The sequence below is a fragment of the Ursus arctos genome, unplaced genomic scaffold, assembly GCF_023065955.2.
Source record: "Ursus arctos isolate Adak ecotype North America unplaced genomic scaffold, UrsArc2.0 scaffold_21, whole genome shotgun sequence".
Classification (NCBI taxonomy): domain Eukaryota; kingdom Metazoa; phylum Chordata; class Mammalia; order Carnivora; family Ursidae; genus Ursus; species Ursus arctos.
The window spans coordinates 15,831,283-15,845,719 of record NW_026622886.1 but is presented as its reverse complement, the minus strand read 5'-3'; the positions used below and the strand labels follow the sequence as shown (position 1 = coordinate 15,845,719).

The following is a 14,437-nucleotide window of genomic DNA, read 5'->3' as shown; positions in this document are numbered from 1 at the left end:
ATATAATGAAAGTATAGCTATATGATTTTGGGCAGTCTCCCTAACTTCATAGTTCTCAGAACTGTGTTTCAGGGGATGTCAATAGGCTTTGTGAGGAAAGGTCTCCATGGTCACACAGGTTTGGGAAACATTATGTGTTGTTTTCCCCCGTTAGAGTCACTCAGTATATACCAACATGTAAGGCCTCCAGAAGTTCTGTAATACAGAAATAATTTATGTTAGTTAGTCCAGTGTTTCTCAAGTTTATTGAAAACATGGAATATTTTCTGCAATTTTTTTTTTTTACAATTTTAAATACATCGGTTTAGATGATTTTCAAAGTGTTTTCTTTCTTTCTTTTTTTTTTTTTTTTAAAGATTTTATTTATTCAACAGAGATAGAGACAGCCAGCGAGAGAGGGAACACAAGCAGGGGGAGTGGGAGAGGAAGAAGCAGGCTCATAGCGGAGGAGCCTGATGTGGGGCTCAATCCCATAACGCCGGGATCACGCCCTGAGCCGAAGGCAGGCGCTTAACTGCTGTGCCACCCAGGCGCCCCTCAAAGTGCTTTCTTACCCCTAAAATTTATCAGGATTTGGTGACTGTGATAGAAATATTTGTTAACAACTGAAGAATATTGTGAGACTTTTGTAATGTAAATGAGGACAATATGTAGAAATAGTGAATGACAAAATGCTTTCCTTTTTTTTTTTTCCAAATGTAATAATTGCTTACATTTGTAGTATTCAGAGTGCTCTCACATATTATTTCTTTTAATATAACTATCCAAGGGACACAGCAGATAATGAGGCAGTTGAGGTTCAGAGCAGCCAAATAATTTGTCCCACGTTATACCATGGATTTGGAAAGGTAGGTATTCTGATTTATGACTCCGTGACGTTTCATTCAAATAGTAATTTTTAAAGACTTGAATAAGAGATATTACAGTTTTATTTTATTTTCAGCTTTATTGAGGTACAAATAAAATTTTAAGTTGTTTAAAGTATACATCGTGATGAATTATTATTTGTATGTATTGTGAAAGGATTCCTCCCACATGGAGTTAAATAATACATCTATCACCTCACATACTTATTTATTTATTTATTTTTGGTGAGAACATTTAATTTCTGCTTTCTTAATTTCACTTATACAATACAGTATTATCAACTATAGTCACCATGTTATATGTCAGATCCTCAGACCTCATTCATCTTCTAACTAAAAGTTCCTATCCTTTTACCAACCTCTTCTATTCTCCAAACCTGAAATAGTACAATTTTATTTATTTATTTATTTATTTTACTGTGAATGTTTTATTTAATCTTTTTTTTTTTTTTTTTTTTTTTTTTTTTACTGAAACTCTGGGAACTCAAAGTTGACATCCTTGCCCATGAGCCTCTTATGGACACCAGAGAAGTTTCATCCTTATGCTCCACATTGTTCTGCTGTGCTTTACCCAAATGAACTTTTATGTGCCAGCTGCCATCCAGTTTCACACGGATTCTCTTGCCCACAATTTTGCTTGGCAAAACCAAGTCCTCCAGGATTGTGTCATGCAATGGCTGTCATGGTGTGGCTCCTGGGGCACTTTACTTAATTTTTGTATGGCTTTTTCAAGTTGGCTTAGGTAGAATTCTCCTCTGAGCAATAAAGACAATGGGCTTCCCACTCAACTTTTTCTCCAATTCATGGACTAGGATTTCCTGGGAAAAATTTCAGTAGAGAAAGGGGAACAAAGATGGTAATAGCTCTCTGACCACCACCCACTTCAGTTTCCTTGGTTGCTGTTATATTCAGCTCCTGGAGCTGGGCTTTGAGGTCTGAGTTCATCTCCAGCTCAAGGAGAGCCTGGGAGATGCTGGACTCAAACTCATCTGGCTTCTTGCCATTGGGCTTCACTATCTTTGTGCTTGAACAGAAAATGGCCTTCTCCTTGGTGAGAGCACTGACTGAGGAAGAGGCCTAAGTCTCTTGAGAGCTCCTCAAATCCCCCGAGATAGTGTGTGTATGTATGTGTGTGTATGTATATATATATATTATGTGTGTGTATATATATACATATGTGTATATATATGCGTGTATATATATGTATGTGTATGTATTTTTATATATATATATTTAAAGTAGTCTCCATGCCTAGCGTGAAGCATGGTGCCCAATGCATTGCTTGAACTCACGACCCTGAGATCACGACCCGAGCTGAGATCAAGTCATCCACTTAATCAACTGGGCCACCTGATAGTACAATTTTAAAGAACACAATTGAAATACACCACATAATTATATAAATACTCCCTGAGGAGCTCTTTATATTATTATTGATATAGTTGCTGTGACCCTTTGATCTTGGGTGCTTATGGTTTATATATTTAGCACAAAATTAAAAATATCTTCTTTTGTCTTAAGTTAAAATTTGTAGGAACATAAAAGGAATCATTGCATTTATAAGATTTGAAGATTAAATTTTTTTTGTTGTAAAATGTATCTATGTAAAATTAGCCATTTTAACTATTTTTTTTAAAAGAGAAGGACTTTTTTTTTTTTTTTAAAGATTTTATTTATTTATTTGTCAGAGAGCACAAGCAGGGGAAGCAGCATGCAGAGCAGGCAGAGGGAGAAGCAGGCTCCCTGCTGAGCAAGAAGCCCAATGTGGGACTCGATCCCAGGACCCTGGGATCATGACCTGAGCTGAAGGCTGACGCTTAATCGACTAAGCCACCTGGGCATCCTGGCATTTTAACTATTTTAAAATGTATAATTCAGTGATATTAATGATATTCATAATGCTGTGCAGCTATCAACACTATTTTCAAAACTTTTTCATCACCGCCAGCAGATACTCTGTAACCAAAAACTAATAACTACCCATTCCTCTCTGCCTCTAGCCCCTGGTAACCTTTATTTTTTTATTCTTTCTTTATTTATTACAAAAAAGATTATTTATTTGAGCAAAAGAGACAGCATAAGCAGGGTTGGGGAGGGGCAGAGGGAGAGGGAGAAGCAGACTCTTCACTGAGCAGGGAGCCAGACGTGGGGCTTGATACCAGGACCCTGAGATCATGACCTGAGCTGAAGGCAGACACTTAACTGACTGAGCCACCCAGGCTCCACTGCCCCCCCCCATAACCTTTAATCTATGAATTTGTCTATTCTAGATATTTCATATAAGTGGAATCATATAATATTGGTCCTTTTGTATCTGGCTTGTTTCATTTAGCATAATATTTTTAAGGTTCATACATGTTGTGGCATGTACAAAACTTCATTCCTTTTTATAGCTGAATAATATCCCATTATATGGATATACCACATTTTGTTTATGCATTCATCTGTTGATGGACACTTGGGTGTTTTCACCTTTTGGCTGTTGTGAATAATGATACAGTGATCATGGTGTACAGGAATCTGTTTGAGCCCCTGCTTTCAAATCTTCTGTATCCACACCAAGCAGTAGAATTGTTGCATCATATGGTAATTCTAAATGCAACTTTTTTGAAAAGCTGTATCATTTTATATTCCCACTAGTAGTGTACAGGAGTTCCACTTTCTCCTTGCCAGCACTTGTTATTTTCCATTTTTCAAAACATTACAACCATCTTATTAGGTGAAAGTGGTATCTCGTGGTTTGATTTACATTTGAGTTTGATCATTTTAAAAGATCTTTTCCACTGAGATAGGAAAACAGCTTTATATTACATGAAATGCCTCTTTGTTTGAAAAATCTTGACTGGGTCTTTATTTTATCTGCTAAAATAAAGCTACCCTAAAATCACCCTTAACTGCATGTCGATCCCAATTTTTTACTCTTTGGTCTCTCCATTCTCCTCTTATTTCTTTTGAACTCCTTTCTCTTAGCCTACTCTGATTGTTAGGTCTTTACTTCTTAACACCCAATAATTAAAACAGCTGCCTATTCCATACTTGCTAATTTCCTCTGTCATTCTCCACCATTAATTTTTAAGAATGACCTGTCCTGGGAGGCATTTTAAGTATGGCTTCCTGTCTTTTGTTCTTGGCCTCTGATGCTGTGCTGCTTACATCTGTGCATGCTTGAAGGGCTGTGCATTCACTAAACATATTCATGGCTCCTACTGGAAGCTTTTTTTTTCCCCCCTGGACTATGCCTTGGTCTTAAATCACAATACTATATATTGGTATAAATGTTTTTAATCATTTGGCAAAAACTTCAGAAGAATATATTCAACATTTAAAAATCTTTCAAAAGTTGAAATGAAGCTTGCATTATTCAAAAATAGCTTTTTTTGGTTCAGAATGGGAAAATGATCATAATGGAGTAATTTGATAGCTCTGAAGAGAAATAGAAATAGTTGAGCTAATTTCATTTTAGCAAGACTCTGTTCTATATTATTTTGATCATCTTCATTTATGAATATCCATTTTCCTCTTTTGAATAAACAAGCATTCAGGAGAACCGTTCTGTATGTTAATTTGGCTAGTCCATTCATTTATTCACAAAGGTTTTATTTCTCCCTAGGCCAGCTTGAGAGATTATCTGTGATAAATTTTTCTGTATAGGAAACATGTTTCAAGATGAGCAGTATTTTAAAAGTATGTGTGTATTGATTTATATCTTATTTATGACTGTCAATAGTTATGCCAGTTATCAGTAATTGTATTTTTTCAGGACTTAAAAATTTAGATTCATTTTGAGTATAGCTTATTTTTAAAAGTGTTTTACTTCATAGATACCTATTTTATGTTGACAGCTTTTTGACATTCATACCAGTGGCTTATTGGCAGAAATCCATACAGTCCATCATGGCACCATCCAGTATTGTGACTTCTCCTCCCTGCAAAATCATTTGGCAGTGGTGGCTTTGTCCCAGTGCTGTGTGGAGGTGAGTAGTTCACTTACTCTGTGAAGTTGGGTCTCCAGAGGTACAAGGATGCCAAAGAATGGGCTACTTAAACCATTAACTACTGAGGATGTTTGAGAAATAATAGAGCGTTTTCTTCACAGCATAATGACCTGTAGCTTTAGGATATTAAACTGTATAGCCAGCTTTATTACTTTAGCAGTGATTGAAGATTTGATTTGATAGTATGACAGGGAATGACAGTATCATTCACCAAATATTTATTGAATGGCTAGCGTGTGCCAAGTTCTGGGGAAACGGTGGAATGAACACTGGTTTCCTAGGCAGAAACATGGTATCTCTTAAATAATATGAAAGAAAGGATCTTCTGTAAAAGAAAAGATGAGAGATGAGTCCAGTTCAGATTTCCTAGATCGCTGAGAAGAATAAGACAACACTTCAATTTAGAATTGGTTAACCCTAGGATGTTCATTGGTAAGCACTAATGCGTAAAATGACTCTTATAATAAATTGTTCATATTTGTGATTTTGTACTTATCTGATAGATTTTATATTCAGAGTCTATACCTAACTGGTCCTGGAAGAATTTTACCCAGTGAATGGTTATATTAATTTTTTTCAAAAACAGTGAATTCCTGATTTTTTTTTTTTCCCCAAAGACGGATTAGTTTTTCCAAGCTTTGTTGCTACTTATTCCTTGACTGGGTCTTATCATCAGGTAATTTGAAGTTCCTTGTGATGACAGTCCAAGCAGGTGGGTATGGGCCTTTATCTGGAAAATAGAGAAATCCACTTGGTGCACAGGCTCTCTTCAAAGGAAGCTTGACTACTGCAAGCACTTCTTTAGTGTTCTGTGCTTATTTCAGCAATTTTTAGTGAGTTTGACAACTTTGTTCCTTACTGCAAAGCTGTTGGGGGAGAGTTTCTGAGCTGTAGCCCGTCAGCATGGAGATACAGATAAGATGAGAGTGAGTGGGTGTGCTGTGTAATCTCTACTTAATTCCAAGTACAGAAGCAAGTATAGTGCAACTAACACTGAAGAACTTCCCTGCCAAGAATCTACCCATTGGAAGCATAGGCAGTGAGTGTGAACAAACTCCAGTCCTGTTTGAAATGGTGGGAAGAAGTAGGGTGCTGTGGGTGGTGTTCTCTTCAGCGGAGTCCTTGAATTGAAAGATTCAGATGTGGTAGGAGATCTTGCACCTTACCTGTAGATCTTCAAGGTAGATGTGGTTGGAAATTTCCTCTTTCTGGGATTTTGTCAGGATTTTAAGGAGGAGTAGAGGAGCAATTCTTCTTTCAGCCTTTCCTGTCACTTCTAAAATCCCTATCCTCTGCTATTAGAAGCTCCAGGAAACATTGTCTTTTTTCTTAAAATAGGAACCTGATTTTGGGGGCTCTGAGAAATGATGGGGAAGGACAAGAAAGAAAAAGGGAAGAATTTTCAAGGGAGATTTTTTAGTTATGGAACCAGGTTTAGCTCTTTATGGCCTTTAGCTCTTGTATGTCCACAGGAGCTTGGACTCTAGTGATAAGGCAAAGAAAATTTCATACAATTAATTTACAACCATAGAACTCACTGATTGAAAACCACTGGGCATGTGATGAAGTACTTGTTTTGTCCATGCTTGTTCTGAAATTATAAAGTTAGGTCTGTCATTCAGAGTGTAATGAGAAGAACTCAGGCACAAATGGTACTTCATTAGACTGGAATATATTTGAGTAATTTACAGCAGAACTCAGGACAAAATACAGCCAGGGTGGCAGACATTGACAATTCATAATAAGCATGAGTAACAGAAATGTGTACATGTACAATTAGCATATTCATTTATTGTAGGGTTTTGCCATTAGTTGAGTATTGGATGACAGTGGAAAATAGTCTATTTTTTAGATAAAATGTTTGCATGATTTCAAATCAAAGCTTTTTTAAAAATTTACTTTAATTTTTATTATTTTTTTTAAGATTTTATTTGTCAGAGAGAGAGACAGAGACAGCACAAGCAGGGGGAGCAGTAGGCAGAGGGAGAAGTAGGCTCTCTGGTGAACAGGGAGCCTGATGTGGGACTCGTCCTGGGATCATGACCTGAGACCAATGTAGATGCTTAACGGGCTGAGCCACCCAGGCACCCTTATATATGCTCTTCTGTAGAAATATGTATGCTCTTTGCTTATTTTCTGTAAACAGTATATCCCGGTGACTAGCTATGATCTGGGTGTTTTTACAGTTAGATAATATTCCATTATGTAGTTTATTCCGTCGGTTCCCTGTTGATGGTCATTTGGGTTGTTTCCAATTTTTTTGCTATTAAAAATAAGATGCAGTGAATAATCTTTTGCACAAGTCATTCTGTGTTTTTGCTAGTTTGTTTTTGGCCTATATTCATAGAAGTGAAATTACTGATTTACTTTTGCTATTTTCAATATTCTTGATATGTTCAAAATGCTTATGAATGTGATTTCCTATATGCTGTGTTTATTCTCTAGTTGTGGAATATGGACTCGTGTTTAAAAGTGGCTGATTGCAGAGGACATTTAAGTTGGGTTCATTGTGTGATGTTTTCTCCTGATGGATCATCATTTTTGACATCTTCTGATGACCAGACAATCAGGGTGAGAAATACTGAGATTTTCATTTTAGGCATTGATGTCTATGTCTAAGAAACTAAGAAATTGATGAGCAGTATTGGGGGAATTAAAACAAGAAACGACTCTATTAATATTTATCCTTGAAAAGTGCTATTACATGGACTATAACAGTCTCATTCATCCCATACATGTTCATTGAGTATTACCATCAGCCAGATGCTAGAGAAATCCAGTGATTAAACTGTGTTTTGATTAATTTAAGTATATTACTAAGTAATATATTGACTTAATTTTTGACTCTTTTCTCCACTTTAAATTTCCATATCTAATTACTTGCCAATTCTAATGGATTCTGCCTTTCCATTTTCTGTCATTTATTTCTACTTTTTTTCTTTTCTTTTTTTTTTTAGAGGGAGACAGAGAGAGGTGGGTGCGGGGAGGAGAAGAGGGAGAGGAAGAGAGAGAATCTTAAGCAGCCTCCACGCCCAGTGCAAGCCCATGGCAAGCCCATTGCAGGGCTTGATCTCACAACCCTGAGATCATTCCCTGAGCTGAAATCAAGAGTCAGATGCTTAACCAACTGAGCCACCAGGTGCCCCTGTTTCTACTTTTTCATTTCAAGTTTAGGTGCTCATTACATGTTGCCTCTCTCTCTTTTTTTTTTTTTTTTTTTAAGATTTTATTATTTTTAAGTAATCTCTACGCCCCACATGGGGATCAAACTCACAACCCTGAGATCCAGAGTCGCACACTGTACTGACTGAGCCAGCCAGGCACCCCAACATGTTGCCTTTCTTAATGTATTAGCCTTTGCCATAGTCTTTTCTTTCTTGGTTTTCTACATGCTGCTTTCAAGGTATTTTCTTTGTGTACAATATAGTCATGTCATTTTTGTTCAAAAACAGATAGTGGTTTCCTTGTCTACTAAAAGTAAGTAGGTACTCCTAAGTCTACACTGAACTTCTCCACAGTATGGCCTCATTCTGCTCCAGTCTGTCTTTTGGTTTATTCCTATAGGTAACCTACACTGGACTGCTCACATTTTCACAATACCCTGTATTTCCCTGCTTCTTTTGCTTATATGGTTTCTTTTTTTTTTTTTTTTTAAAGATTTTATTTATTTATTTGACAGAGATAGAGACAGCCAGCGAGAGAGGGAACACAAGCAGGGGGAGTGGGAGAGGAAGAAACAGGCTCATAGCGGAGGAGCCTGATGTGGGGCTCGATCCCGTAACGCTGGGATCACGCCCTGAGCCGAAGGCAGGCGCTTTAACCGCTATGCCACCCAGGCGCCCCTGCTTATGTGGTTTCTTATATTTGGAGTACCCTGTTTCCCTGTCTCTCTCCTTGTTGAAATCTTAACAATCTTATATGTTCCCCCAAGTCTTCTACAAAGCCCTACCTAGTATTCCATTTGGGGGAATTTCTCTCTCCTTTAATGTCCTATAACTCTATGTCCTTTTCTTATGGTACTTATCTACTTCGAATTTAAGTACAGATTTGCTTTACTTCTCACCTTCAGTACTTCGCTGCTCCTCCAGCTTGTTCACACGTCTTCAGCTGTAGGGTCTTTGAGGCCAGGGACCCTGGTTTATCCCTGTTGCATCTAATATAGTGTTTATACACATCGTAGCTGCAGTTTTTTTAGTATTTACTGTATGCTAGACATTGTGTGAAGTACTGTATTTTGCTAATTCTCACAGCAGTCCTTTTTGCAGCTGAGGAAACAGTCACAGGAAGGTTGAGTCAGTTCTGCTTAAAGTGCCAGTCTCAATAAACAAACCAGAATGTAATTCAACTCACTGCTTCCGTCATCAAGAAAGTCTTGTTAAAAAAAGATTAATTATATCACTAAGCATTCCATTTTCTGTCATTTATTTCTACTTTTTTTTTTTTTTTTTTTTTTAGAGGGAGACAGAGGCTGACAGTGTGTTAATGATATAGTTGATTTACATTCTGGTACAGGCTCCTTATCTTGGTATCAGACAGTGTGGGGACTAGTAGTTCTTTGAGTAATACTGGGTTAATAAGTAATCTGCCCAAAGTCACAACTTTAGGTGGAATGAGAGTTCATACTTGGGCATTTTGGCTCTAGCACCCATCACTCTTCACACTAACTACTACTTGTTATAGCATGTAATTAACAAATATTTGTTGTTGAATAATAATCTAATAATTGAAAATTTTCTAGCATCATAGGTATTTTGAGTATGAAGCATGTTTTGTATCTTGCTTTAAGACTAAGCCTTCTCTTTACATATTTCAGGATATGGTTATCTTATTTTAGTTTTTTTGATCTCTTAATTAGCTCTGGGAGACAAAAAAAGTATGTAAGAACTCTGCTATAGTGTTAAAGCAAGAAATAGATGTTGTGTTTCAAGAAAATGAAGTGATGGTTCTTGCAGTTGACAATATAAAACGCCTGCAGGTGAGTATATTTTTTAGAAAACAATTGGGAATATTGTTTTGGTTGAACTCACGATTCACATTTTTCTTGTTTGGTTTTGAACTTGGGATCAGGCATAATTGTGTAGTATCTAACATGTGCTCAGTACGTATTAGTTGAATAAATATGTGGGTTTTGAGCCGAGGTTCAGATATGCTCGTATTTAGAATTTAAAAAAAAGTGATACCTTGTCTCACTTCCTTCCTCTCCTGTTGGTATCTGTGATCACGTTCCTTGATTTGCATGGAGTCCAGGAGGAGAACTTGAGACAGACTGAGGGTAGGACAAAGCTTAACAAGCTGTAAAGCTCAGTGTGATGTGGTGGAAAGAACAGTGACTGTTCACTCAGGAGGTACAGGTATAGCTTAAGCTTTATTGTCAGCTAGGTTTTTAGTTTTAAGATTTTCTTTGTCAGGGGCGCCTGGGTGGCACAGCGGTTCAGCGTCTGCCTTCGGCTCAGGGCGTGATCCCGGCGTTATGGGATAGAGCCCCACATCAGGCTCCTCTATGAGCCTGCTTCTTCGTCTCCCACTCCCTCTGCCTGTGTTCCCTCTCTCGCTGGCTGTCTCTATCTCTGCCGAATAAATAAAATCTTTAAAAAAAAAAAAAAGATTTTATTTGTCAGAGCACAAGCAGGGGGAGCAGCAGCAGAGCAGGTAGAGGTGAGTGGGGAGCCCAGTGCGGACTCTGTCCCAGGACCCTGGATCATGACCTGAGCTGAAGGCAACCGCTTAACCAACTGAGCCACGCAGGCGTCCCTGCTGTCAGCTAGTTTTGTGTGATGTTTGAGTAAATTGTACACTTCTCTGAGCCTCACTTTCTTCACCTGTAAGGTCCTTTTTATATTCAGAAGTCTGAGCTGGTTATAGGGTGAAGGTGGAACCCAAATTCTGGAGACAGATACATGGAAGTAAACTGTCTATGTCATGTGGTCATTTCTCCTTGTCTACTGTCAGGAGTTAGAGTCAAGGTGTGAGACACCCCTGTTTCTATATTTTATAAGTTTTACTATCATCCTTAATATGTTGATGTGGAGCTCCTGATGCCCTGTGTTCCTGGGATGAATTGGGGTGTGGAATTGAATGTTCATGCCTTGTTACTGATTTTTAGCAGACTTGGGATATTTTTCATTGCAGTTTTCTTGTCAAGTTCAGTGTCCTCATGTTTGTATTACCTTTATTAAATTTGTGCAACCTTTCTTTAATAGTTGTCATAACTGTGAGACTTCAAAAAGAAGTCTGACTATGAAAGTATCATTTTATTCTATGTCAGTGATTGTGGGAGAGTTTATGGGCTAGTTAAACTGACAGTAGTTCCATTTAAGTGAACAAAACAGTTTTTAGTCACTAGGAAAATGTGGAAACTGATTTTTGAGAGAAAGGAAGATAAACTCAGCTTTTAGCATTTTCAGTCTTCATTTTGAATATCTAATCAGAATCTGCTGGGTAAGATATTGTAAAATAAAGAGTACCTCGATTGATACCCTATAATCTTTGTACCTGAAACAAATATGACTGCTTATTTCATGTTGAAAGTGATTTAAGACTTTCAGATTGTAACAGAGAGAGGTAGCTGACAATTGATTTAAGCTTGAGATGTAATTTTCTGGGTCACATGTTTTAATCGAGTGATGAGACAGCTTTTATTAATGAGACTTAAAAAAATAATCGTTAGCATTGGTATGTATTACGAAGTTAGGCAATCTTAGTTTAAGCATTACAAGTCCCGTCACCCAAATTATGCTTATAGGTTCTTCTCCAAAGCTCCTTTCTCCCCCACTCAAAAAGGTAGAGAATCTTAATTTATACTGTTTTGTGAGCGATTTAGAGAATATAAAACCCATTTTTATTTGAATATGGCTTTTTATGTATCCTCAGTCCTGTTTCACTAGCCCCCTTGAAAAATATCTGAAAAATGTACTGTAACAAACGATAGCCCTATTAAAATGGGCTTTGTGAAGAAATGGAAAACCGGGTGTGGAGCTAGCTGTGGGATTATAAATCAGACAGATGTGTCTCAGGTGGTGGGCACAGCAGCTGCTTTTTAAACCTTTTAAAGCTCATTTTATTTTATGAAAATGTATTTGAACCACAAAAGTGAAATGAAATGAAGGCGTGAAGTGCTAAATGTAGCTGCTGAGACTAGGATAGAGCTTTGTTGTTCCCCAGGGAGCTCTTGTTGGTTATTTTCTGTTTCATTTTATTTTTTCAATTGAAGTCTGTTCTAAAGAACAGAAACTGCTCTTATAGCCTAATAACTAATTGTGCCTTATTTTTCATTAGCTCATTAATGGAAAAACAGGTCAGATTGATTATCTGACTGAAGCTCAAGTTAGTTGCTGTTGCTTAAGTCCACATCTTCAGTACATTGCATTTGGGGGTGAAGATGGAGCCATTGAGGTATTTCGTTCTAGTCTTCGGAGTCCTTCTGTGCAGGAGAGTTTTTTATTTAAAATTAATTATGTGTCTGGCATTGTAGCTCATACTAAAGAAATCTTCGTGTGGTATATATTATTCTTCTTTTAGACTAAAAATCTTACAGTCCTGTTGGTGGTATATTGTTCAGATTGTCTTTACTACTCTTCCTCATACTTTTTGTGTTTTTGTGTTCTTATTCTCTCTCTACCTGGTTGTTTTGCTGTTCTCCAAGTGTATCAAACACTCCAAGAGATTTAGCTATCTGTGCAAAGAGCATTTTTTTTCTCTCCTTAGCCTTTGGTGTAAGTTTCCATTTTGGTACTGATAAGGTTCATTGGGAATGTCTGTGCAGGGTTGCCTCATGCTTACCTGTTTCACCAACCCTTTCTGTTTTACTTTTGATATTAGAAGTATATCTCTTTACCACCTGAAATCCTTAACTTATTAAAGAAGACTAAATAAATTTTTAACAAATGCAAAAAAAGTATAATAAAAATGATTTTATCACAAAGCACATTGTCTTTAGCTGTATAATAGTTTTTCAAAGAACATTGATTGCTTCTCTCACTTTTTCTCACGCAAACTTTTTGGAATTATTTCTTAATTTATTGATTGTGGCAATGGCCACATTTATTTCTCTTTGGATTTGTTTTCATAAAGAAATACACAAATATTCTCTAGTCCATATTGCTCCACAAAGAGGAGACTATATGTTTATACACAAAGTGAAGAAGGAAGCATTTAGAAAGTGATGTCAGTGTTATTATATATTTGGCCATTGTGGCATGGATTCAGAGTTAAGGTTTTGTGGGGTTTTTTTTTTGTTGTTGTTGTGAAAATTATTGTGAAGGTGGTGGGTGCTGTACTGAAAGAAAGTATATTGTGGATGTTTTTAAGCAAGGGATGGTTGTGCATTTACAAGTGAACCTTAGTCTTCCCGCTCAGTCTCATCTCTCAAACTGGTGTATATTATTCAGTCTTAAAGGATCTTTTCATCCCCCTTTTCTTTTTACCTTGTTGCCAAACCAGGCCGACATTCTTTTTGTTTTTACTAAGCGTCTTGAAGGAAGCTATACAGATAGTTTGAGGAAATAATTCGCAAAACACACATGTGCTTCATCCATATCCCTGTCCTCCTCAAAGTCATCAAATAATATAAATAATATATAAATGAATCATATTTGGCTCTGTTTAATCTGTAAAATGGCATTTTCATGTGGTTGGGCCTAGTATCAAATAACAGCAGCTACCACTTTTAGGTGTTTATCAGTTTCTCTCATGGAATTATTTTAACACCCTGGATGTTAGGTGTTGTTATTCCTGTTTTACAGATGTCTAAACTCCTAGTTTCCACAACTTTCATTAAATCAGTAAGTGGCGGAGCTACAGTTCAAACCCCTAGGTCTCCGAGCCTCTGTGCTCAACTAGGATGCGAGTCTTCCTTTGCTGTACAGCAATTGTAAGATTGTGTGCCCTGCTCATTGGGGAAGGCTCTCACTCACACAGTTTCCCTTAGCTTTATAAAGGGCCTTTTATCAGACATGCAGGTTAGGTTTGAATTTCTACAATGTCCTATATTAGTATCATTTGTATTTTCCTTAGGCTTCCTTGAGTACATTTGATTTGGGCAAAAGAACTTTGTTTTGTTTTGTTTGTGGTGAGTTCACTTGAAAGCCTTTTTGACATAGTCATTAGTTTTTGAGTTCTGTTACCACTTTCTTAATCTCTGCATTTGGCATATTAGTCTTTAGCCCTTTTAAGTCTTCTTAATATACTTCCCCAGCCTACTCATATTTTCTTTCCTGTTACCTGTTTCCCTCATTACCCCCTATCTTTCCTTGTCTGTGTTGTTTTATAAAGAGCTTGCCTTGTCTCTCATCCAGATTTTTTCTTCTCTCTCCTCTCTGTTCATCTTAAATGTCATTTTCTTTTTGGAGGCTGAGTCCAGGCTGCCACTTGTTTGATGAATTGGGTAGTTGAGTTCTCAGAAGGGCCACTGGTTCCTACTGCTATCTGGTCATTCCAGGGAGTGTTTTATTTTAGGGTGTGTGTGTGCATGCATATGTGTGTGCTCCGCTTGTGCATACATATATACCAGTCATTTGTGTGCCTTTAATTAAAATGAAAGCACTATGAGATAGAAATTTTATGTTCTTCTGTAGTCTG

At 37.2% G+C, this 14,437-nt stretch overlaps 1 protein-coding gene and 1 pseudogene across 7 annotated transcripts in view; one reads left to right on the top strand and one right to left on the bottom strand.

Moving 5' to 3' along the window:
• The window catches only part of APAF1 (apoptotic peptidase activating factor 1), a 79,880-nt gene that overhangs the window by 44,633 nt on the left and 20,810 nt on the right, over positions 1-14,437 (top strand). For 6 of the 7 annotated variants that reach the window (XM_026499834.4, XM_057316530.1, XM_057316532.1 and 3 more), the window contains 4 exons: positions 4,709-4,840; positions 7,307-7,432; positions 9,717-9,836; positions 12,137-12,253. In XM_026499834.4, the coding sequence (XP_026355619.1) occupies positions 4,709-4,840; positions 7,307-7,432; positions 9,717-9,836; positions 12,137-12,253 (495 nt within the window). Of the gene's footprint in view, positions 1-4,708; positions 4,841-7,306; positions 7,433-7,818; positions 8,030-9,716; positions 9,837-12,136; positions 12,254-14,437 lie in introns of those variants that run through there. The other variant, XM_057316533.1, reaches the window with a different exon arrangement.
• Positions 1,332-4,029, bottom strand: LOC125282648 (40S ribosomal protein S7-like; annotated as a pseudogene).